The sequence below is a fragment of the Doryrhamphus excisus genome, chromosome 6 (genome assembly GCF_030265055.1).
Source record: "Doryrhamphus excisus isolate RoL2022-K1 chromosome 6, RoL_Dexc_1.0, whole genome shotgun sequence".
Taxonomy (NCBI): domain Eukaryota; kingdom Metazoa; phylum Chordata; class Actinopteri; order Syngnathiformes; family Syngnathidae; genus Doryrhamphus; species Doryrhamphus excisus.
Genome location: NC_080471.1, coordinates 674,900 through 698,318, shown reverse-complemented (window position 1 = coordinate 698,318; position 23,419 = coordinate 674,900). Strand labels below are relative to the sequence as shown.

At 39.2% G+C, this 23,419-nt stretch overlaps 1 protein-coding gene across 11 annotated transcripts in view; it reads right to left on the bottom strand.

Annotated features, from left to right (window-relative positions):
- Nucleotides 1-23,419, bottom strand: part of LOC131131695 (N-acetyl-beta-glucosaminyl-glycoprotein 4-beta-N-acetylgalactosaminyltransferase 1-like) — a 184,801-nt gene that overhangs the window by 69,882 nt on the left and 91,500 nt on the right. For all 11 annotated transcript variants that reach the window (XM_058076620.1, XM_058076627.1, XM_058076618.1 and 8 more), the window contains one exon: nucleotides 23,000-23,112. In XM_058076620.1, the coding sequence (XP_057932603.1) occupies nucleotides 23,000-23,112 (113 nt within the window). The remainder of the gene's footprint in view (nucleotides 1-22,999; nucleotides 23,113-23,419) is intronic.

The following is a 23,419-nucleotide window of genomic DNA, read 5'->3' as shown; positions in this document are numbered from 1 at the left end:
GACTACGTTAAAAAGTCATAGCATTTCAGTAAATAAAATAAAATAAAATAAAATAAAATAAAATAAAATAAAATAAAATAAAATAAAATAAAATAAAATAAAATAAAATAAAGTAAAATAAAATAAAATAAAATTAAATTAAATTAAATTAAATTAATAAACAAAACCTTCAACTATATTAGAAAAGCAGGAAGTGAACAAATGTAACAGTTACTGATTGTAAAAGTACCAGATGGAGGGGTAGGATTTAATAAGCTTTGCTTCTTCCTACTCCTTTTGGACATGTGGAACTGTGAACTGATTATGGGATGCACTCAATTGTAATCTGATGCATGTTCAAATGAAATAAAACCATTACCATTACCAAATAAGTCCTCCTTTCACAAAGAGCCATTCTTCTGTTTCAGTAACAAACTCTTCCAAGCTTTGGGAACCCGAGTACCTTCATATCTACATCTTAATTTCAGTTTCACAGACACTCCTGAATATAAATATATATATATATATATATATTTAAAAAAAACAATTCTGTCAAACTCTTGCAAAACTAATCTGAGCCAAGAAAGAAGCAGTGCGACTATTTTTGTCTGCTGTCTGCATTATTCATAATAGACATTACATGGCGATCACAGAGTGGCTGAGCGAGGAAGAACGCTCGAAAAATGGAACATAAATAAGAGACGACTGCAGCAGTCGATAATGGGAGTGATAGAGTCACTAGGTTTCAATTCATTGTTTGGAAGATTAATGGCGAATGGAGATGGATATGGCGAGGAGGACACGAGGAAGGACGACGATGGACGGACAGACTGATGGGCACCGCAAACAACATCTTGGAAAGAAAAGTGTGAAGGACCGACTGCGATCCGGCGTGTTTGTTTTGAATAACATTGTGATTCATTTGCTTATGCTCCTGTGTATAGAAATATAGAAATGAACATTTGAGTGGGGCGAGCTGTATATTAAAATTATATGTGCTTATCAACTTGACAACACCATCAGGATCCAATTCTGATAACAACATTGGTATACACTTTACAAAACATATTTGTCCATTTCAGAGGAGCATTATGTAATGGTAATGGTAATGGTAATGGTTGTATTTCATTTGAACATGCATCAGATTACAATTGAATGCATCCCATAATCAGTTCACAGTTCCACATGTCCAAAAGGAGTAGGAAGAAGCAAAGCTTATTAAATCCTACCCCTCCATCTGGTACTTTTACAATCAGTAACTGTTACATTTGTTCACTTCCTGCTTTCTTAACAGAGTTTAAGGTTTTGTTTATTTTTTAATTTAATTTAATTTAATTTAATTTAATTTAATTTAATTTAATTTAATTTAATTTAATTTAATTTAATTTTATTTATTTTATTTATTTTATTTATTTTATTTATTTTATTTATTTTATTTTATTTACTGAAATGCTATGGCTTTTTAACGTAGTCCTAGCATAGAAGTGTTTCAAATGTACTTCTTCCCTGAGATCATATTTCTCCTCTCTTGTTTAATTTAATTTAATTTAATTTAATTTAATTTAATTTAATTTAATTTAATTTAATTTAGTGATTCAAATGTAGTTCTTCCCTGAGATCATATTTCTCCTCTCTTGTAGAGAAGTATTGGATGACATTTTTAGCTAATTATTATTATTTTTAGCCTTATGCATTATTTTAGCTGTTTGAAGATGAACTATATCAGCAAGTTGAAGTATTTGTGATTTTAGAAATAAGGAGTTAGTATGTTCTCTGTAGGCGGCATTATGAATTATCCTTACTGACCTTTTTTGCAGTACATTTAGCGAGTTAAGATTGCTTTTATAGTTATTAGCCCATATTTCCACACAATAAGTAAGATATGGTAGAACCAGAGAGCAATAAAGAGTGTGGAGTGATTTCTGATTGAGAACAAATTTTACTTTGTTCAATATTGAAATATTTCCAGCAAGCAAGATGCATTATCAATAATAACATTGATTGTCTGCAGCAGATTATTTGACTAGTGAATTAAAATAATCCAGGGTGGATTTCAGTATAGCCGAATACTAAAATACTCCCTACAGAGATAAGCGAAAGCTGCTTTTAATCAAGTAAGTAAAGCTTAAAACATGAGCAGGTTGGATTGTTAAGAGAGCAGAAGTACTTGAAGGGAAATATATTATTGGTTTAGGAATAATGGACATACATACATAGAGTAATCTTTATGGACAAGAACCTGCGGTGACTATCTTCAATTCGACTAAAAAGATGCATGCTGAGAAAGCAAACTGATATTACATCACACTTATGTGTCCTTTTTTTAATATTTGGTCCGATATATTTGATCACACAGCAGCTGCTCCCCAGGGGTTCCTAATGGTTTAACCCTTTGTGACCACTTCTGAACAAAAGGCCTGGTAGGGGCGTTGGCGGCTTCTTCCAACAACAAGGCCGAGTGAAGGAGCCATTAAACGAATACACGGACATGCGTTACAGCATCAGTATTGAGAAAGCCACTGGTCCACCCACAGGAGCTTTTATGACATCACTTTCTAAATCCATCGGCGCAGTGGTGTAGCGTGGGTTGCCGAGCGCCGAGGATGAGTCCAGTATTTGCGCTGCATGGGTCTCTTTCAACCAGCCCAGCACTGAGGCCTTATTTTTGGATCATAGCATAAAGTTCTACAATGTTTTGGAACATCGGCTCCATAGGGACAAGGTACAGTATATCACAACATGTATTATATCATTTTTATTTCCTGCAGGACTGCAATCTATTTGTGGTGACAGTCTGATGACATTGTGTAATTTATAAGGCTAAAATGTTGTATTTAGTTATTGTTAATACAAATTACGTTTGCACGGCGGATGAGTGGTTCGTACATAGGCCTCACAGCTAGGAGACCCGAGTTCAATTCCACCTTCGGCCATGTCTGTGTGGAGTTTGCATGTTCTCCCCGTGCATGCGTGGGTTTTCTCCGGTTTCCTCCCACATTCCAAAAACATGCTAGGTTAATTAGCGACTCCAAATTGTCCACAGGTATGAATGTGAGTGTGAATGGTTGTTTGTCTATATGTGCCCTGTGATTGGCTGGCCACCAGTCCAGGGTGTACCCCGCCTCATGCACTACTTGGTTAATTGGCAACTCCAAATTGACTCCAAAAGGTCCACACACCGTAGTTTTTAATATAATTAACTGTCAAGTGTAAAAAGAAGTTAACCACTGTATAATGAAGCTTGGAGATTACTTGCCTGATGACATGTATAGGATTCAAAAGAAGTGGTGACAAAATGGACATAAAAACGTACTTATACTGCATTTTTTTTTTTTGCATTCTACTGTCACACAAGCAGAAAACCAAGTTAAAAACAAAGTACAATAAAACTAAAATAAAGCAAAACTACACACAATGACTTTAGGTAAATTGGCTTTCAACCCTAAAAGTGACTTTACTAAAAGTGAAATTGGCGACTCCAAATTGTCCACAGGTTTGAAGCGGGGGCGGGGTACACCCTGGACTGGTGGCCAGCCAATCACAGGGCACATATAGACAAACAACCATTCACACTCACATTCATACCTATGGACAATTTGGAGTGGCTAATTAACCTAGCATGTTTTTGGAATGTGGGAGGAAACTGGAGTACCCGGAGAAAACCCACGCATGAGGGTGGAATCAAATTCGGGTCTCCTAGCTGTGAGGTCTGCGCGCTAACCACTCCTCCACCGTGCAACCTGATGCTACTGCATATACAGGCAAAATTATGCTGAGAAAAACATGATGCGTTCACAGGCTCAGTAGAAAAAATACAGTAAAAACAACACCTTGTTTTTACTGAGTAAATGCATTTTTTAACAAGCTTCCCCTGGAAGTTACTCGAATCCAAGCGTGCGAATCCACAGCATTCTCTGTAACTCTCTTCCACACTCGTAATTAGGTGAAGACTTATTTGCAGACCTCAATTTGCTTCCGTCTCATTCCCTGTCCAATACCGCTGTGGCACGATCTTTATTTACCACCTGCAAACTCCCACTCATCCTTGTTGTCACCGAACCCACAAGACAAAGAGCAATTAAGACTGCCCCTTCTGCTTGAGGTTCAACGCCGCTGTCAGCTAACTGCGACCTTGGAGCCGCTTGAAGCGAACCTTCTGCTGCCATCTCACCCGGCAGCTCTTTCACATCTTCTGAGCTGAGGTCACATTTATTTGATTTATTTATTTATGACATGATAAGGTGTGAAAATGTGTGTACGCTCTTTGTGATTTCGTATTTATTTCCACATTTGTCACACTTGCATGTTTCAGATATTCGTCAATGATAACACAACCGAACACAAAATTCAGTTTTTAAATGAAACTTTTCATTACTAAGACAGAACAAAATCCAGCGACTCTCTGGAAAAATATTATAATGCCATTTCTAATGCTTTGGGACTCCAGCTAACCACAGTGAGAGTCATTATCATGCAAAACATGCAAAAGTGATGAACCTCCCCCAGAGTGGAAAGTTCCAAGACACATCCAAGAGGTCACAAAAGTCCCCACAGCAACATCCAAAGAACTCTTGCCTCAGTTAAGGTCAGTGTTCATGACTCCACCATAAGAAAAACGCTGGGCAGAAACAGCCTGCATGGCAGAATTCCAAGACGAAAACAAAAAATTTTTTTTGCCAGAAAACATCTTGATGATCCTCAAGACCTTTGGGAAAAAAAGACTCTGTGGTCTGATGATACAAAAGTTGAACTTTTTGGAAGGTACTATGTGTTCCATTACATTTGGTGTAAATGCTAAAAAAAAATAACATAAAAAATTTGATATCCTATTGTCATCTATTGGCATGTAAATAACGGAGGGACGACTCCAAAGGTAAAAAAAAAAGCCTCAAAACTGAATGTATAATAATTATATCATAGTACGTGTATGTACTAACCTCGCCCATTTCCGCCTAAATATTTTTTTCCCACAAATTCCACCCCATAATATATATTTCTTTACACTACACCATTGATTTCTTGTTGCAATTAACATATACTTGTTCCCGTCCGCTTTGCGTCAAATTAAAAAAGCCAATAAAAATTGGTTTTATTGAACCAGTTGGCATCTCACAAGGGCCTAAATCGCTTCCGACGGATCCATCCATGCCTCCCAGACATTCGCTTTGACCGGTGCGTCGATACACCTGCAAACTTTTAACTGGCTCAAGTGAGAAAAATCAAAGCGGGAGGATGTTTAATGACGGGATAAATCTAACAAAGACACTTCAAGGGATTGATATTCTGACAAAAACAACCGAGGCCGACACAGCACATTATCAGTTCTCTGCTAATGTAGGCGCCGGTCGGCTTATTTAAGGTGTTGGGACGTAACCCTGGACTCTGAATAAAAATCTTGTTTATACAGGACAGATTTCTATCACGAAAATATTGAAGTTGTTACTCTGCGAATTGGGTTATTTTGAAGTCAAAAAAGTATTCGCATTACTCAAGGACGGCAGCCCGCACTCCCATGCAGCCTACCACCACAGCTTCAAAAAAATCCCATAATAAACCTTGTATTGCAACCCACACGGGACGTTTTGATCCTTAAACGTAGGCGGATTTCATTGTGTTGCCTTTGCGACTAATGGCTGACATTTTACAGATTCTAGATCAGGGGTGGGCAAACTTTGTGACTCGCATTGATATAACAAAATTTCCGGGGGGGGGGGGCAGACTATATATTTTACACGTAACAGTCCACCTGGTATTATTGTATCTGTAAAATTGTCATGCAATCTGCTATTATTATTTATTTTTTATATTTATATTTAAATATTTTAAAAATAATAAAATATTATAATAATTAAAATAAAATTAAAATAATAATAATTATATTATTATTATTATGTAAAATATGCAAATATAACAATATTATTATATATAATTAATATAATAATTAGCATTAATATAATAAATATAATAATCATAATAGTTATAATAATATAATAATTACTATTTTAATTTTTATTATTATTATTATGTGCTTGTGTCTCTTTTTTCAGGAGCACTTTGTAAACAACAGACCATGTCAAACAACGAAATTGATACAACCATCAAAAGGTTGGCTCAGGCCATGATGCCAGGTTGTATGTTGAGTTTAAATGAAATACTTTTGAAAGATTGTATTCAAACACTTGGCGGGCCGGATGTGGCCCCCGGGCCGTAGTTTGCCCACCCCTGTTCTAGATTACTGTGTGGAAATGATGAAATCAAAAGGTTTGATTCCATACACAGCAAAGGCAAACCCTATTATGTATAATTACGCCTGTTGATCATTGTGTGGTTTAGGTCATTGTTTATGACATAAGTCATAATTGCCATTAAAATCGGTAGTCGACGCTAAAATGGGTACTTCGCATAAGACATTCAAGGCACACAGAGGATGAAGACGAGACGAGACAAGCAAAACAGTCGATAGACCATGGGGAGATCAATCAACAGGCTCCCGGAGTCTGGCCTGTGTCGGGGCGGCGTGGGGACAGCAGAAATCAATGAGTTCAACTCATGGGCGAGCTTAACGCCGGCGCCAGTGCATCGTTGCAGGAAGAAAACCGTGTTTGCCAGAAAAGAAAGGACGAGAATTGCTTTGCAGAGAACGAAGACAACAACCAAAGCATTAACGGGGGAACCAAAGGGATGTTTAGGTTTCGGTCAAATGTTGCGTTTCAGTGTCATAATCAAAATTCTTTCATTTTCTACCTGAGGTCGCGGGGGATGCTGGAGCCAATCCCAGCTGTCTACACCCTGGACTGGTGGCCAGCCAATCACAGCGCACATATAGACAAACAACCATTCACACTCACATTCATACCTATGGACAATTTGGAGTCGCTAATTAACCTAGCATGTTTTTGGAATGTGGGAGGAAACCGGAGTACCCGGAGAAAACCCACGCATGCACGGGGAGAACATGCAAACTCCACACAGAGAGGGTGGAATCGAACTTGGGTCTCCTAGCTGTGCGGCCTACTTGACCACACTTGACCACCGTGCAGCCTAGGATATTTACATATAAAAAAAAAACAATCAGTGCATTACCAAAATAGTTGTTGATTAACTGGATATTCCATTAACCTGTGATTAATCCAACCAATTAACCTAGCATTATTTTGGAATGTGGGAGGAAAACCGGAGTACCCGGAGAAACAGGGAGAACATGAAAACTCCACACAGAGAGGGTGGAATCGAACTTGGGTCTCCTAGCTGTGTGGCCTACTCGCGAACCACTTGTCACCGTGCAGCCTAGGATATTTACATATATAAAAAAAAAACAATCAGTGCATTACCAAAATAGTTGTTGATTAACTGGGTATTCCATTAACCTGTGATTAATCCAACTAATTAACCTAGCATGTTTTTGGAATGTGGGAGGAAACCGGAGTACCCCGAGAAAACCACAGGGAAAACAGAGATGCCTGAGGGTGGAATCGAACTCGGGTCTCCTAGCTGTGAGGCCTGAGGGCTAACCACTCTACCACCGTGCAGCCCATAATTAAAACGGTATATGGAAAATTGCTCACAAGGTATCTTACATGCTTAGGTACAATTCGTCCCATATGCAAGGAGGCGCATAAAAATCATTAATAAAGGGGGTGCTGGAGCCTATCCCAGCTGTCTTCCGGCGTGAGGCGGGGAAAACCCACGCATGCACGGGGAGAACATGCAAACTCCACACAGAGATGTCTTAGGATGGAATCGAACTTGGGTGTCGTAGCTGTGAGGCCTGCGTGCTAACCACTCTTCCACCGTGCAGCCCATAATTAAAATGTTATATGGAAAATGGCTCACAAGGTATCTTACATGCTTAAGTACAATTCATCCCATATGCAAGGGGGTGCATAAAAATCATTAATTCATTTTCTACTGCTTATCCTCACCAGGGTCACAGGGGTGCTGGAGCCTATCCCAGCTGTCTTCCGGCGTGAGGCGGGGAAAACACACCCATGCACGGGTAGAACATGCAAACTCCACACAGAGATGTCCGAGGATGGAATCGAACTCGGGTGTCCTAGCTGTGAGGCCTGCGTGCTAACCACTCGATCACCGTGCAGCCGCATAAAAATCATTTGTAATTAATTTCTGAAAGCTTCAGAGTTGCTGGTGGAAAAAACTGTCACTGTCAGAACTTCGCAGGGTTCACGATGGGACGGCGGCGTGATTACGCAGAAGGATAAACCAAGCTTAACCACAGCACACCCGGGGTTTGGATTACGTGGGAGCCAAGCCTGGGCTCCTCTAAAAAGGTGGTAAATTGGAAAACAGGCGTCTTAAAAAAAAAAATTCACTCACTTAGCCAAAAGAGAGTTTTGAAGGAAGGAGAGAAATGTTTCGCAGGAAGTGAAACAGAACTGAAACCAATTGGTACGGGGTCTCGGTACTGCATCCATCCATCCTTTTATCCTCCAGTGCATCCACAAACTAATGATGCTTTCCAGCTCAGTTCCATTATCTGACTGGAAGAAAACAAAAACACAAGCAGGCACCGATTTGGCGGAGGATGCTATTCTTTTATTGTTTGGAATTTATACACGGGTCTTATCCTGACTTGCTTCTATTGTTCAATTCTTTGTGATGCGAAAGAAAAAAGGAGGCGCTTAGTTTTTGTTTCTCTGTATCAAGCGGCAACAGGCGCAGGATCTGCTTAATCCTGCATGGATGTTTGGAATTTTCCGAGCCAAACAATTCGACTGTAGAGAAAATTTCAATGATCAAGCTTTTTTTTTTTTTTAAAGCCATAAGCACTTAAACATATTTGTGATGCTGGTGCATTCAAAGTCTGCGACCATGAGCTCATCACAATCTAAGCATTCTACCCGAGTGTAAAGTGTGGGACGTAAGCACATAGAAAGCCATCATAATTCTATCTGCATTCTAGCCAATTAATTAATTATAATAATTAATTAATTCCATTACGATGAAACCCTGATGCAAAAATGATTGAACTAAACACGACTCATCACATTAAGCTATAAAATCAAATGTTGACATTCTTACCGAAAGAAAATTTTAAGGAAAACTGTGAGCCTTGAACACACACGTCTATCTTCTGTTCATTCTAAAGATATACAAACAGATAAAAAGAGCCAGCAAAGAATCCACATAAAGGAACGCAACTACGTATAAAGCCTTCTGAATAAACCTCCAAAAAACACCAGCAATGCTCCATTCACATAACGTGATGTTATGTGAGTGTGAATGGTTGTTTGTCTATATGTGCCCTCTCACAAAAAGCTGGGTTCCCATTTTTAGTTAGGAACTGATATTTTCCTGAAACTTACCAATGTTCTACTGCTGGTAGGTATGAATGTGAGTGTGAATGGTTGTTTGTCTATATGTGCCCTGTGATTAGCTGGCCACCAGACCAGCGTGTACCCCTCCTGGGATAGGCTCCAGCACCCCCCGCAAAGCAGTAGAAAATGAATGAATGAATGTTGGTATAGTTGTTTCGATATTCAAGTTGTAACAATAGCAAAAAATATTTCCAACGTAGTGCTAGAAAATGTATCTTCTCACAAAAAGCTGGTTTCCCATTTTTAGTTGGGAACTGATATTTTCCTGAAACTTACCAATGTTCTACTATTAATGTGAGTGTGAATGGTTGTTTGTCTATATGTGCCCTGTGATTGGCTGGCCACCAGTCCAGGGTGTAACCCTCCTGGGGTAGGCTCCAGCACCCCCAGCAAAGCAGTAGAAAATGAATGAATGAATGTTGGTATAGTTGTTTCGATATTCAAGCTGTAACAATAGCAAAAAAAATATTGTCAAAGTTGTGCTAGAAAATGTATTTTCTCACAAAAAGTTGGTTTCCCATTTTTAGTCGGGAACTGATATTTTCCTGAAACTTACCAATGTTCAAGTAACCAGCAGTTTTTGGGTGGGAATTTTGCCCATCATCCACAATGCTTATGTGAGACTTGAACACACAAACACACGTCTTTCTCATTCATTTTCTACGGGCGAGAGGCAGGGTACACCCTGGACTGGTGGCCAGCCAATCACAGGGCACATATAGACAAACAACCATTCACACTCACATTAGTAACCAGCAGTCCGTAGGTTACAGTAGGTTCTCACAAAAAGCTGTTGGGAACTGATATTTTCCTGAAACTTACCAAGGTTCTAGTAACCAGCAGTAGAACATTGGATGCAGTTTTGCCTTCTATGCAGCCCACCACCACAGCTTTAAAAAAAATCCTAAGGGAAACTTAGGAAAAAATGAGGCTTCCTCTCCGTTGTGAGCACTAATACTAAAGCACTGTATGTACTACAACAAAACTCTCCGTCCTTATTGAACAAAGAGGTGCCCGAGTGAGTCAAAGTATAGAAATACTGCAATAATGCATCCTTCAACAGCCTCATACAACCACGCTGTAAACCCCCCAGAGCTTGAAAAATGACAAGGAACAAGTCAGCATTTGATGACTCCATCCACTAACAGCCGAGCTTGTAGCTCAACCAAGCTGTTTGAAGTTTAATTACACCCATGCAAAAGAAATACGTTAATTAGCACGGGGCATTGCTGCTAAGGAGCACGCTATTAAAGTGTAAACAAGATAAACGTTGAGCTCCATCGTACGTACTTTCAAGTGGCAGAGAAGTGCAAAACACAGTGAAAGACTTTCATATTAAAAAAAAAAAAAGAGTAACAAAAGTCGAATCGAATTTACATTTCAGAAAAGACATTAGCATGACTCAAAACAAATTAACATTTCGGGAAACTTTAACAAAACATGAAACAAATTGCAGTCAATCAAAGGATTGGAGGCGAATAACGACACTCGCATGATTAGCGCTAATTGCTTGAATGACATGCACCATTACAATTATGGTACAATCCAGTTGGTGTGATTGGCATTGGTTTGGTCTTTTGTTAATGTGTTTAAATGGTAATTTGTTTAGATTTTTTTTTGGTTGTTTCAACTTTTTCACAGTTTATTAAAAGTGTTTTGCATCCTTCATACTGGATGTCTGGGTTTAATTAAGTTGTGTTTTGTTATTTTAAATATATATTTTTTTCAATTTCATCATGTTCTATGACTGTTTTGACTTTTTTTTCATTTCAATAAAGATATTTCCATTTAAGAGCTGTAATTATACTCTGGTTTTGTCTTTTGTTAATGTGTTTAAGCGTTCATTTGTTTAGAATTTTGTTAGGTTGTTTCAACTTTTCAAATTTTTAAAAGTGTTTTCCACCCTTCATACTGGATGTCTGGGTTTAATTAAGTTGTGTTTTGTTATTTTAAATACATATCTTTCAATTTCATTATGTTCTATGACTGTTTTGACTTTTTTTTCATTTCAATAAAGATATTTCAATTTAAGAGCTGTAATTATACTCTGGTTTGGTCTTTGTTAATGTGTTTAAGCGTTAATTTGTTTAGAATTTTGTTAGGTTGTTTCAACTTTTTCAAATTTTCACAGTTTGTTAAAAGTGTTTTGCATCCTTTTATTGATTAATTAAGTTGTGTTTTGTTATTTTAAATACATATATTCCAATTTCATCATGTTCTATGACTGTTTTGACTTTTTTTTCTCTTTTCAATAAAGATATTTCAATTTAAGAGCTGTAATTATAATACAGTGAAAAACATGATTTTTTGATTTTATTTTTTTTGCCCAAGGTTGTCATACCGTGAGCCGGTATCAAAGTAATGTAATTGCACTTCATCGTTTTATTGTTGAAAGACTCAAATATGTGCTCAGAGATTCAAATATGTGCTCAGAGATTCAAATATGTGCTCAGAGATGAAGACTATTTTGGTTTTATTAAATTATATGGATTTTTCCCACACAAATTTGGATTTGCAAATCACTCAGCATTTTAACATAATTAATATCATTTTATTGAATTCATTTGGCAAAGAGTGAGCCGGCTGTTTGTCAGTCGTTATATTAATATATTAATCATTATCCCAGCACCATCTGTGGTCATGATGACTGTTTCTGTGTTTTGTCACAATCACAACATTACAGAAGACCCTCATGAGCGATCAGAATAAAATCTATAATAATCAACTAAAATTGATCAAAAATATGTACTTCAAAAGTGGTATTTGTTTCCCTTTGTCATTAGCAATGATACTGTATTTAGGGATGTTCGATAATTATCGGTACTGATATCGGTATCTGATTTTTTCTCAGATTATGAAAAAAAAACATATTACAAAAATGTTGTATACAACACATACATATGTGTTCATTCCAACACAGGAAATGAGTCATGTTACACATATCGGTATCGAATTATATCGGTATCAGAAATTGAGAATTGGACAATATCGGATATACCTAATTATATTTATTGATCATATTCACACACTCTGGTATCAGTTCCCATCTTGAGGCAAATAAAAACAACATTTTGACATACATAGGAAATAATTGTACAATGGGCTGCACGGTGATCGAGTGGTTAGCACCCGAGTTCAATTCCACCCTCAGGGCATGTCTGTTTTGAGTTTGCATGTTCTCCCCGTGCATGCGTGGGTTTTCTCCGGGTACTCCGGTTTCCTCCCACATTCCAAAAACATGCTAGGTTAATTAGCGACTCCAAAAAGCCGGGTTCCCATTTTTAGTTGGGAACTGATATTTTCCTGAAACTTACCAATGTTCTACTGCTGGTAGGTATGAATGTGAGTGTGAATGGTTGTTTGTCTATATGTGCCCTGTGATTGGCTGGCCACCAGTCCAGGGTGTACAACCTTTTTCACACTTTCAATGACTTTGGACTTGACTTAATATTATTACCAAAAACTTGCAAGACTTTGACACCAACGACTCAGGACTTGACTCGGACTTTAACTTGGTGACTTGAAAATGCTTGCCATTTTCAGTGAATGAGTAAAAGTAAGGGCTGCATGGCGGTCAAGTGGTTAGCGCACAGGCCATACAGCTAGGAGACCGGGGTTCGATTCCACCTTCATCCATCTCTGTGTGGAGTTTGCATGTTCTCCCCGTGCATGCGTGGGTTTTCTCCGGGTACTCCGGTTTCCTCCCACATTCCAAAAACATGCTAGGTTAATTAGCGACTCCAAATTGTCCATAGGTATGAATGTGAGTGTGAATGGTTGTTTGTCTATATGTGCCCTGGGATTGGCTGGCCACCAGTCCAGGGTGTAGACAGCTGGGATAGGCTCCAGCACCCCTCGTGAGCCTTGTGAGGATAAGTGGTAGAAAATGAATGAATAATAGTACAATAACAAATGTATCAAACAAGAGTTTGTGTAGTATTGCAGTTGAAAACTACGTAAAATAGACCTGTGTTATTTTCTACAGTGTGTATTTGTATCTGTGACCAAGTCGCTTGGGGATCTAAGGTGTCATTACTGAATCACTTCTACATGTTGCTTCTAATAAACAATGCTTGCAACATAACAGAGACTGTTTAACGGCCGGATTTAATTACCATTTGTTCACAGTTGGATATCATTGTGGCAACTTTCATTCTCATTTCACTGTGGATTTCTCTCCTCGGAGCAAATGTGTCTCCTTGAATTGGATCGGTTTTGACAGACATTTGGAGAAAGAAAATTACAGTGTGACAAAACGATATGAGCAGCTGAGCGCTGGCTTGACGAGTAAGAAACCTGGGAACAGATTGGCAGTGTAGGTCTTCATTAAAGTCAAATTAAATTCCAAATCTTGGAGGGGGAGTGACAATGCACATGAGGGAAAATTGGCAGGCAAGTGCGCAAGATGAAGACATCCGCGGGAAGGACATTTGAGCCGATGGACCAAATCCCTCATGGGACATCCATTTACACTTGGATGGCTGCAGATCCAATCACCAACCAGTGGGGGAGAGAACTGAACGACTCAACTGACTTTTCAATGCATGACGCATTTCAAATGCAAAATGTACCTGCAGAAATGCAATTGAGATGGGCAACCCTGGTCGGTTTAGGCCCCCATGTGTCGATTGGTTAGCGCACAGGCCTCACAGCTAGGAGACCCGGGTTCAATTCCACCCTCGGCCATCTCTGTGTGGAGTTTGCATGTTCTCCCCATGCGTGCGTGGGTTTTCTCCAGTTTCCTCCCACATTCCAAAAACATGCTAGGTTAATTGGCGACTCCAAATTGACAGCTGGGATAGGCTCCAGCACCCCCGCAAAGCGGTACAAAATAATTGAATGAATGTTGGTATAGTTGTTTCGATATTCAAGCTGTAACAATAGCAAAAAAAAATTGTCAAAGTAATGCATGAAAATGTATCTTTTAGTTAGGAACTGATATTTTCCTGAAACTTACCAATGTTCTACTGCTGATTACTACAAAATGGATTTTTTTTTTTCTGATGTGGTAGGTGTGTTGTTCATATAGCCATAGAAGACAATATCTGTATATCGTGTATCCAATCAGTTTAGGCCCCCCTGTGTCAAGTGGTTAGCGCACAGGCCTCACAGCTAGGAGACCCGGGTTCAATTCCACCCTCGGCCATCTCTGTGTGGAGTTTGCATGTTCTCCCCATGCGTGCGTGGGTTTTCTCCGGTTTCCTCCCACATTCCAAAAACATGCTAGGTTAATTGGCGACTCCAACTTAACAGCTGGGATAGGCTCCAGCACCCCCGCAAAGCGGTACAAAATAATTGAATGAATGTTGGTATAGTTGTTTCGATATTCAAGCTGTAACAATAGCAAAAAAAAATTGTCAAAGTAATGCATGAAAATGTATCTTTTAGTTAGGAACTGATATTTTCCTGAAACTTACCAATGTTCTACTGCTGATTACTACAAAATGGATTTTTTTTTTTTCTGATGTGGTAGGTGTGTTGTTCATATAGCCATAGAAGACAATATCTGTATATCGTGTATCCAATCAGTTTAGGCCCCCCTGTGTCAAGTGGTTAGCGCACAGGCCTCACAGCTAGGAGACCCGGGTTCAATTCCACCCTCGGCCATCTCTGTGTGGAGTTTGCATGTTCTCCCCATGCGTGCGTGGGTTTTCTCCGGTTTCCTCCCACATTCCAAAAACATGCTAGGTTAATTGGCGACTCCAACTTAACAGCTGGGATAGGCTCCAGCACCCCCGCAAAACCGTACAAAATGTTTGAATGAATATTGGTATAGTTGTTTCGATATTGAAGCTGTAACAATAGCAAAAAATATTGTCAAAGTAATGCTTGAAAATGCGAAAATCACAAAAAGCTGGTTTCCTATTTTTAGTTGGGAACTGATATTTTCCTAAAACTTACCAATGTTCTACTGCTGATGACTACAAAATGAAAAAAAAGTTTTTTTTTTTAATTTGATGTGGTAGATGTGTTGTTCATAAGACAATATTTGTGTGCCTTCGAAGGTCAGTCAAAGTCGTCCAAATGAATTGAAGGTACTGTTTGTAACTGCCTCAAAATTACGCCACCATTGCTGAGCAAAGGCTCCTGCGCATGAGTGTGTTACTCATGACTCAAACATATGTGGCTACGGTAATCACACCAGCACCTGACGTTTTTACATTTGACAAAACATAACTTCCGATCGGCAGTATCACGATTCCTCATGAGCGCAAAATAAAGCTAATCTGATAAGACATGGATGAATGAGATAGTGTCTGAACAAATAAAATGGGCTTTAATAACTTAAATATAAACAATTTAAATAGATCAGATATAGCCAAGACTCACGCTAATTTGATTTTACAGCTTCTGACCCTACAGACGTACAATTCATTACATTCACATCAGATAAGAGTTCATTTGAAATGTTTTCATACGTCTCTTAAACGCATCGATCGATGTTGTGACTTTCTCCAAACTGCAAAACGAATGGAACCAGAGAGGAAGCCAGGTGTCGTGATAATATAAATAGAATGCTAGGGCCATGTACTCTGTACTCTATGTATTAGTTATGCATATTAGGCTGTGTATAAGATACTAGAATCATGGTTGTATACCTGTGTAGTACAACTCCATGTTATTTTTTTTTGCAGCTGAAAATACACAGGTATGTTCCCAAGCTGTTTTAAGGGTACACAAAGTAGTGATTAACCAATGGAACACTAAAATGCAAATATTCACTATTTAGTTTTATTTTCAAAGATGAAAATAAATGTTCTTTTGCAGATGTCAGAGCTGTGGATTCGGCCCAAATCAAATCAAATCAACTTTATTTGTAGAGCACTTTTCCTGCAGAGACATGCAACACAAAGTGCTTTACAGAATTAAAAACAATTACCAATTAATTAAATTAAAAAATTAAAAAGTTAAAAATGTAATTACAATTAAAAAGAAAAACATCCTTGGGTCGATTTGACCCAAGGATGGCACCCCCTCAGCAGACCCGACACAGCCCCCAGTGTGGAGGACCCCCCCTGAGGAAACACCGGAGTTAAAAGCTAAAGACTAAGATCATAAAATAGCACTAAAAAGATAAAAACGTAAGAAAAGTTTAAAATATTAGTTAAAAGCCTGATTAAAAAGGTGTGTCTTTAATCTTCTTTTTTTTTTAAATATCAACAGTCTCCGCAGTCCTGAGGCTCTCCAACAGGCTGTTCCACAGGTGGGGGCCATAGTGGCTAAATGCTGCCTCACCGTGGGTTTTTGTTCTGGGTTTTGGTATTGTTAAAAGGCTAGTGCCGGAGCACCGCAGGGTCCGCGGGGGTTGATAGGGATATGGTTAATATTCGGCCCGAAGTTAATCTAAGAATCACGATATACTTAATTGATAACACAGCCCACCCCAAATCTTATTTATTACTCAAAGTAGTTATCACAGAATACATTACCATAGTGATTTATTGACGCTGAGAATAAATATGCAGTACATGTGTGTATTACCATCCTTGGCTACACAATAATTGGAGGTCAGTGTGTTTGATGAGAAGAACCGAAGGTCAACTGAGGGAAATTCCAACCATTTGTTAGAAGAATTCTACAGTTTCATCCCCTTGTAGTGTTTTTATGTTGACGTGTAAAGTCAAGGCTGGCAAACAAGGTCATGGAGTGATGACCGTAGAGGGAAAGAAAGGATGGAGAATTTAAAACACAATTAAGAGAAAGTTCTGTTCCGTTGTCTCTCGGCAGGCAGAGGTTTTAATCATTGTGTCGATTTTACAGCGGCACATAAACTGTGGAAGCCATGCCACTTTGTTAACCTCTAGTTGCTTTCAGGGCTGTAAATATGGCTGCGGTACATCTCTGTGGCCTTGTTGGTAGTTTATGAGAGATTGAACATAGTCTGAGACAGACCGGTACCGTGACTAGTGGCGGGGGGGCCTAAACTGATTCGATATACAGATATTGTCTTCTATGGCTATATGAACAACACACCTACCACATCAGAAAAAAAAACTTTTTTTCATTTTGCATCAGCAGTAGAACATTGGTAAGTTTCAGGAAAATATCAGTTCCCAACTAAAAAATAGGAAACCATTTTTTTGTGATTTTCGCATTTTCAAGCATTACTTTGACAATATTTTTTGCTATTGTTACAGCTTGAATATCGAAACAACTATACCAACATTCATTCAATCATTTTGTACCGCTTTGCGGGGGTGCTGGAGCCTATCCCAGCTGTCAATTTGGAGTCGCCAATTAACCTAGCATGTTTTCGGAATGTGGGAGGAAACCGGAGAAAACCCACGCATGCACGGGGAGAACATGCAAACTCCACACGGAGATGGCCGAGGGTGGAATTGAACTCGGGTCTGCGAGCTGTGAGGCATTTTCGCTAACCACTTGTCCACCGTGCAACCCATAATTAAAATTGCTCACAAGGTATCTTACATGCTTAAGTACAATTCATCCCATTTGCAAGGGGATGCCTAAAAATCATGAATTCATTCATTTTCTACCTCTTATCCTAACAAGGGTCGCGGGGGTGCTGGAGCCTATCCCAGCTGTGTTCCGGCGTGAGGCGGGAAAAACCCACGCATGCACGGGGAGAACATGCAAACCCCACACACCGAGGGTGGAATTGAACTCGGGTCTCCTAGCTGTGAGGCATGTGCGCTAACCACTCGACCACCGTGCAGCCCAAATATACCAACATAAACACAGAAAAGGTGCGGTTTCGTAGAAAAAAAACAATATATTTACAAATATAACACCGTGATCTGTCTATATGTGTGGCCACCCGCAAATTGTCAGCAAAATAAACTTGATTTGAAATTAACAAATTAGTTATAAATAACAAATCAAAAAACACAATAATTAAATATATTGTGTTGCCCTTCAGTCTCTGCAGTATTCAGGTCAGGCCATTTTCTTTGAGGCTATTTATCCATTCTAAGTGTGCTTAGCTTAGCCCTGAAGTGGTTTTACCCAAGCCATTTTGAGTCCATTGTGTGATATGTATAACATGAACTACTACTGTGCCATACTGGAAGAACTCCACAGAGCAGGCAAACAAAGGAGATGGTCTATGTCCCTCTGACCCACATAACAGTACGTTAAACACACTGAATCATTGCTATAGGCCTGGTTTTTTTTTTTAGCTCTCTGGTTCTCTCTCTTCTTCTGTGATTGGTGTCGAATCTATGTGACATTCAGACTCCACAACAAGAAGAGTGTTGACCTTTGGCACTGGCATTTTCAACGACGGATCGACCTCACTGGAATACACTCACAGTCGGTTTCATCTTGGATATTGCTCTGTGGGCTGCCAACTCCGGAGAAACACACAGAATAGTACGGCATCATAAGTCATGTCAAGGAGACATAAGCTGGGGTCAAAGTGCATGTGGTTGTTGATTTATCATTTTTTTATGGATAGCTCAAACTAATTATGGCTTAAAAATAATGACTAAAAGTAATGCATGAAAAATCGAACCATAAAAAACCAAACACACATGTTGAGTTCTTTCAGTTAAATTAACTTAGCTCAAATTATCTTTGTAGTTTCAACTCATTTAATAATACCAAATACGTATTTATAAGTTTTTCATTAATTCATTTTCTACCGCTTATCCTCACGAGGGTCGCATGTGTGCTGGAACCTAACCCAGCTGTCTTCGGGCGAGAGGCGGGGTACACCCTGGACTGGTGGCCAGCCAATCACAGGGCACATAAAGACAAACAACCATTCACACTCACATTCATACCTATGGACAATTTGGAGTCGCCAATTAACCTAGCATGTTTTTGGAACATGCAAACTCCACAAAGAGATGCCCGAGGGTGGAATTGAACTCGGGTCTCCTAGCTGTGAGGTCTGTGCGCTAACCACTCGACCGCCGTACAACTTTGGGGGGAGTTTTGCAAAAGGAAAAAAAATGCATTAACACTTCAGAGCACTTTTAAGCCATAAAAAATGTCCATTCTAACAGCGTGGAGGAGTGTAGCGTGCAGAAGTTTAATTCCAAATGTGAAAATTGTAAATAGTTCACGGTGTTCATTCATTCATTTTCTACCGCATATCCTCACAAGTGTCACAGGGGGTGCTGGAGCCTATCCCAGCTGTCTTCGGGCGAGAGGCGGGGTACACCCTGGACTGGTCGCCAGCCAATCACAGGGCACATACAGACAGATCACGGTGTTATATTTGTAAATATATTGTTGTTTTTCTATGAAACCACATCTTTTCTGTGTTTATGTTGGTATAGTTGGGCTGCACGGTGGACGAGTGGTTAGCGCACATGCATCACAGCTAGGAGACCCAAGTTCAATTCCACCCTCGGCCATCTCTGTGTGGAGTTTGCATGTTCTTCCCGTGCATGAGCGGATTTTCTTCGGTTTCCTCCCACATTCCAAAAACATGCTAGATTAATTGGCGACTCCAAATTGAGAGCTGGGATAGGCTCCAGCACCCCCTGCAAGAATGAATGAATGTTGGTATAGTTATTTCGATATTGAAGCTGTAACAATAGCAAAAAATAATGCGAAAATCACAAAAAGCTGGTTTCCTATTTTTAGTTGGGAACTGATATTTTCCTGAAACTTACCAATGCTCTACTGCTGATTACTACAAAATGAAAAAAGTATTTTTTTCTGATGTGGTAGGTGTGTTGTTCATACAGCCATAAAAGACAATATCTGTGTGCCTTTGAAGGTCAGTCAAAGTCATCAAAATGAATTGAAGGTTACTGTTTGCAACTGCCTCAAAATTACGCCACCATTGCTTAGCAAAGGCATGAGTGTGTTAATAACAGCATCTTGCAAATAAACCATCTTGAACCAATTATATGCTCTCTATTTTTATGATTTTTGAGCATGTTTACGACCCATGCACTCCAGCGATTATGATCTGATACATCCATTTTAGGGGAGAGAATGACAAAGTGTGTGCGACACAAATAAAACGCTTAAATGGAATGCCATAAACTTTCTGGCAAATTTCTGCTTCTTCAGCACACTTCTCACAGCACAGATGATTTCTCAGCGGGAGCGCTCGAGACTGACTCCTCTTGAGCGCTGCCATCCATTTGACCACGACTGAGGCAAGCCCAGGGTCTTATCAGGCAGATTCGACCACCCCTGTCATCTTTTCTTCATGACTCTTATCTCTTCAGGCACATTTCCTCAATTCTTCCTTCAAATCAATTTTGAAGATGGACACATTTTATAAAATGAAATATGTGACACTTCTCGAAGCTGCTGAAAAGCCACATTATAACAGTTTAGGTTTTAAAGTTTTAAAGGAAAACTACACTTTTTTTTAAACATTTCCGGCCACAATCCTCATGTGAGACATGAAAACACGTCTTTCTTTTTTCCGTGTGTTTTAAAGGTATAAAAACAGGTATAAAAAAGGTTTAGGACCAGCGAAAAATCAAGCTACTTTTTCTGGCATTGTCGGAAAGTTTTCTGGTACGATGGGACTTAACAGTGAAAGCACATATTGTTCTGAATTTTTATTTTTTGTACACTTTTTAGAGGTTCCACTCTACTCCAAAGCAGTTAGTGCACAGTTAGCTTCCGCAGCAGTTTTAGATAGTTGCCTTCTATTACGTGTATTCCTAGCTGCCTCTTTTTTTAGCTGTTTTAATATCTTTAGAAGCACAGAAAAGCGATGTGTTCAAGGTTTAGGACCAGCGAAAAATCAAGCTACTTTTTCTGGCATTGTCGGAGAGTTTTCTGTTATGTGGGGACTTAACAGTGAAAGCACATATTGTTCTGAAGTTTTTTTTTCACACTTTTGAGAGGTTCTACCCTACCCCAAAGCAGTTAGCGCACAGTTAGCTTCCGCAGAATCCTGAAAGCATCATGGATCACACGGGTGAGGCATGACTCTAGCCTAGCTTTTAGCTGTTTTAATATCTTTAGAAGCACAGAAAAGAGTAAGCGATGTGTTCAAGTCTCACATAAGGATTATGGATGACGGGCAAAATTCCAAAACTGTGCAGTTTTCTGTGCAGTATAAAAAAGGTTTAGGACCAGCGAAAAATCAAGCTACTTTTTCTGGCATTGTCGGAGAGTTTTCTGGTACGTGGGGACTTAACAGTGAAAGCACATATTGTTCTGAAGTTTTGTTTTTTTTTTACACTTTTTAGAGGTTCCACTCTACTTCAAAGCAGTTAGCTTCTGCAGCAGTTTTAGATTAGTTTTAGTTGCCTTCCATGTGCATTCCTAGCTGCCTCTTTTTTAGCTGTTTTAATATCTTTAGAAGAACAGAAAAGAGTAAGCGATGTGTTCAAGTCTCACATAAGGATTATGGATGACGGCCAAAATTTCAAAACTGTGCAGTTTTGTGTGTAGTATAAAAAAAAGGTTTAGGGCCAGCGAAAAATCAAGCTACTTTTTCTGGCATTGTCGGAGAGTTTTCTGTTATGTGGGGACTTAACAGTGAAAGCACATATTGTTTTTTTTCACACTTTTGAGAGGTTCCACCCTACCCCAAAGCAGTTAGCACACAGTTAGCATCCTGAAAGCATCATGGATCACACGTGTGAGGCATGATGCCATGTGATCAAAAACATAAATGTTTCTTAAATGACTTCATTAAATTACTATTACTATTTTTTAGTTTTTAGAGTTTTTTTCAGAAGACTTTTTTTTCATCGGCAGAATAGTTGCCTCCCATTACGTGCATTCCTCGCTGACTTTTTTTTAGCTGTTTTAATATCTTTAGAAGCACAGAAAAGAGTAAGCGGTGTGTCACATAAGTCTCACATAAGGATTATGTGGGGACTTAACAGTGAAAGCACATATTGTTCTGAAGTTTTTTTTCTCACTTTTGAGAGGTTCCACCCTACACCAAAGCAGTTAGCGCACAGTTAGCTTCCAGCAGCATCCTGAAAGCATCATGGATCACACGTATGAGGCATGATGCCGCCATTGTGGATCTTTCCCCGTTTTACAGAGCATGAAAATGTTTCTTAAATGACTTCATTAAATTTTTCAGTTTTTAGAGGTTTTTTTCCCGAAGGCTTCATCGGCACAATAGTTGCCTCCCATTACGTGCATTCCTAGCTGCCTCTTTTTTTTATCTCTTTTAATATCTTTAGAAGCACAGAAAAGAGTAAGCGGTGTGTTCAAGTCCCACATAAGGATTATGGATGACGGGCAAAATTCCAAAACTGTGCAGTTTTCCTTTAAACTGTGAATTTGTGCAACATGGATATGGCCTTGTTAAAGGTTATCATAAAAATGAAACACTTTACAATGTTATCTATATTGTCTTCATTGATAAATGCAGTCTTGCTACACTTAAACGTACACATTCATCAAACTACTTACGTAGGTCGTTCGTTGTAGAGTGGCCAACACGGGCTCACATCGAGGTTTGTTAACGCTGCTTCCGAGTATTTCTATTTCACTTTATTCAATTTCTTTTGAACAGCACTTTTGTTATTGTTACCATTACTGGCCAATCAGGTTTTGGTGGCAAACTAGTCTCCTCCCCTTTCTGTATGAAAGGTCATCTGTAGGTGTGAATATGAGCACCAAGGGTTGTCTGTGTCCGTGTGTTTGCTGCTGGGATAGACTCCAGCTTCTAAACAAGATAAGCGATACAGGCAATGGATGCTTGTATGAAGATTGCAAACGTAACCAGTTTTGGGGATGAACACGATGATAAACCAGGACGGTTTAAATAGACTCACCGCCGCCTCGTCCTCCCTGCTGTCGCTGGTGTCCTCGTTCTTGTGATGGCTAGCTGACGAGCGAGCGTCCCTCTTGCGGCCGGTGTCTGTTCCCTCCGTCTGTCTTTCTCCATCTAAGTTAAAAACATGGACACCGCTCAGAAAGCCAATCAGCATGGCGTTTCATCATTTGCGCATAATGATGATGCCGATGACTATACATAATGGTGATTATGCACTCTTCAATCTGACTCTGCGTGATGAATTAAACCCGGATGCATTAATGGAGGAAAATGTGAAGAAGAAAGGAGAAAAAGTAGTCATTGTAGAAAGGAAACTCAGACATTAAGAATATAATTTCTCCTATGAAGTTGAATTATGCACAATGATGACAGTTTCATGGGTAAGGAAAGAACATTTGGGATTTAAATATAGTTTTGT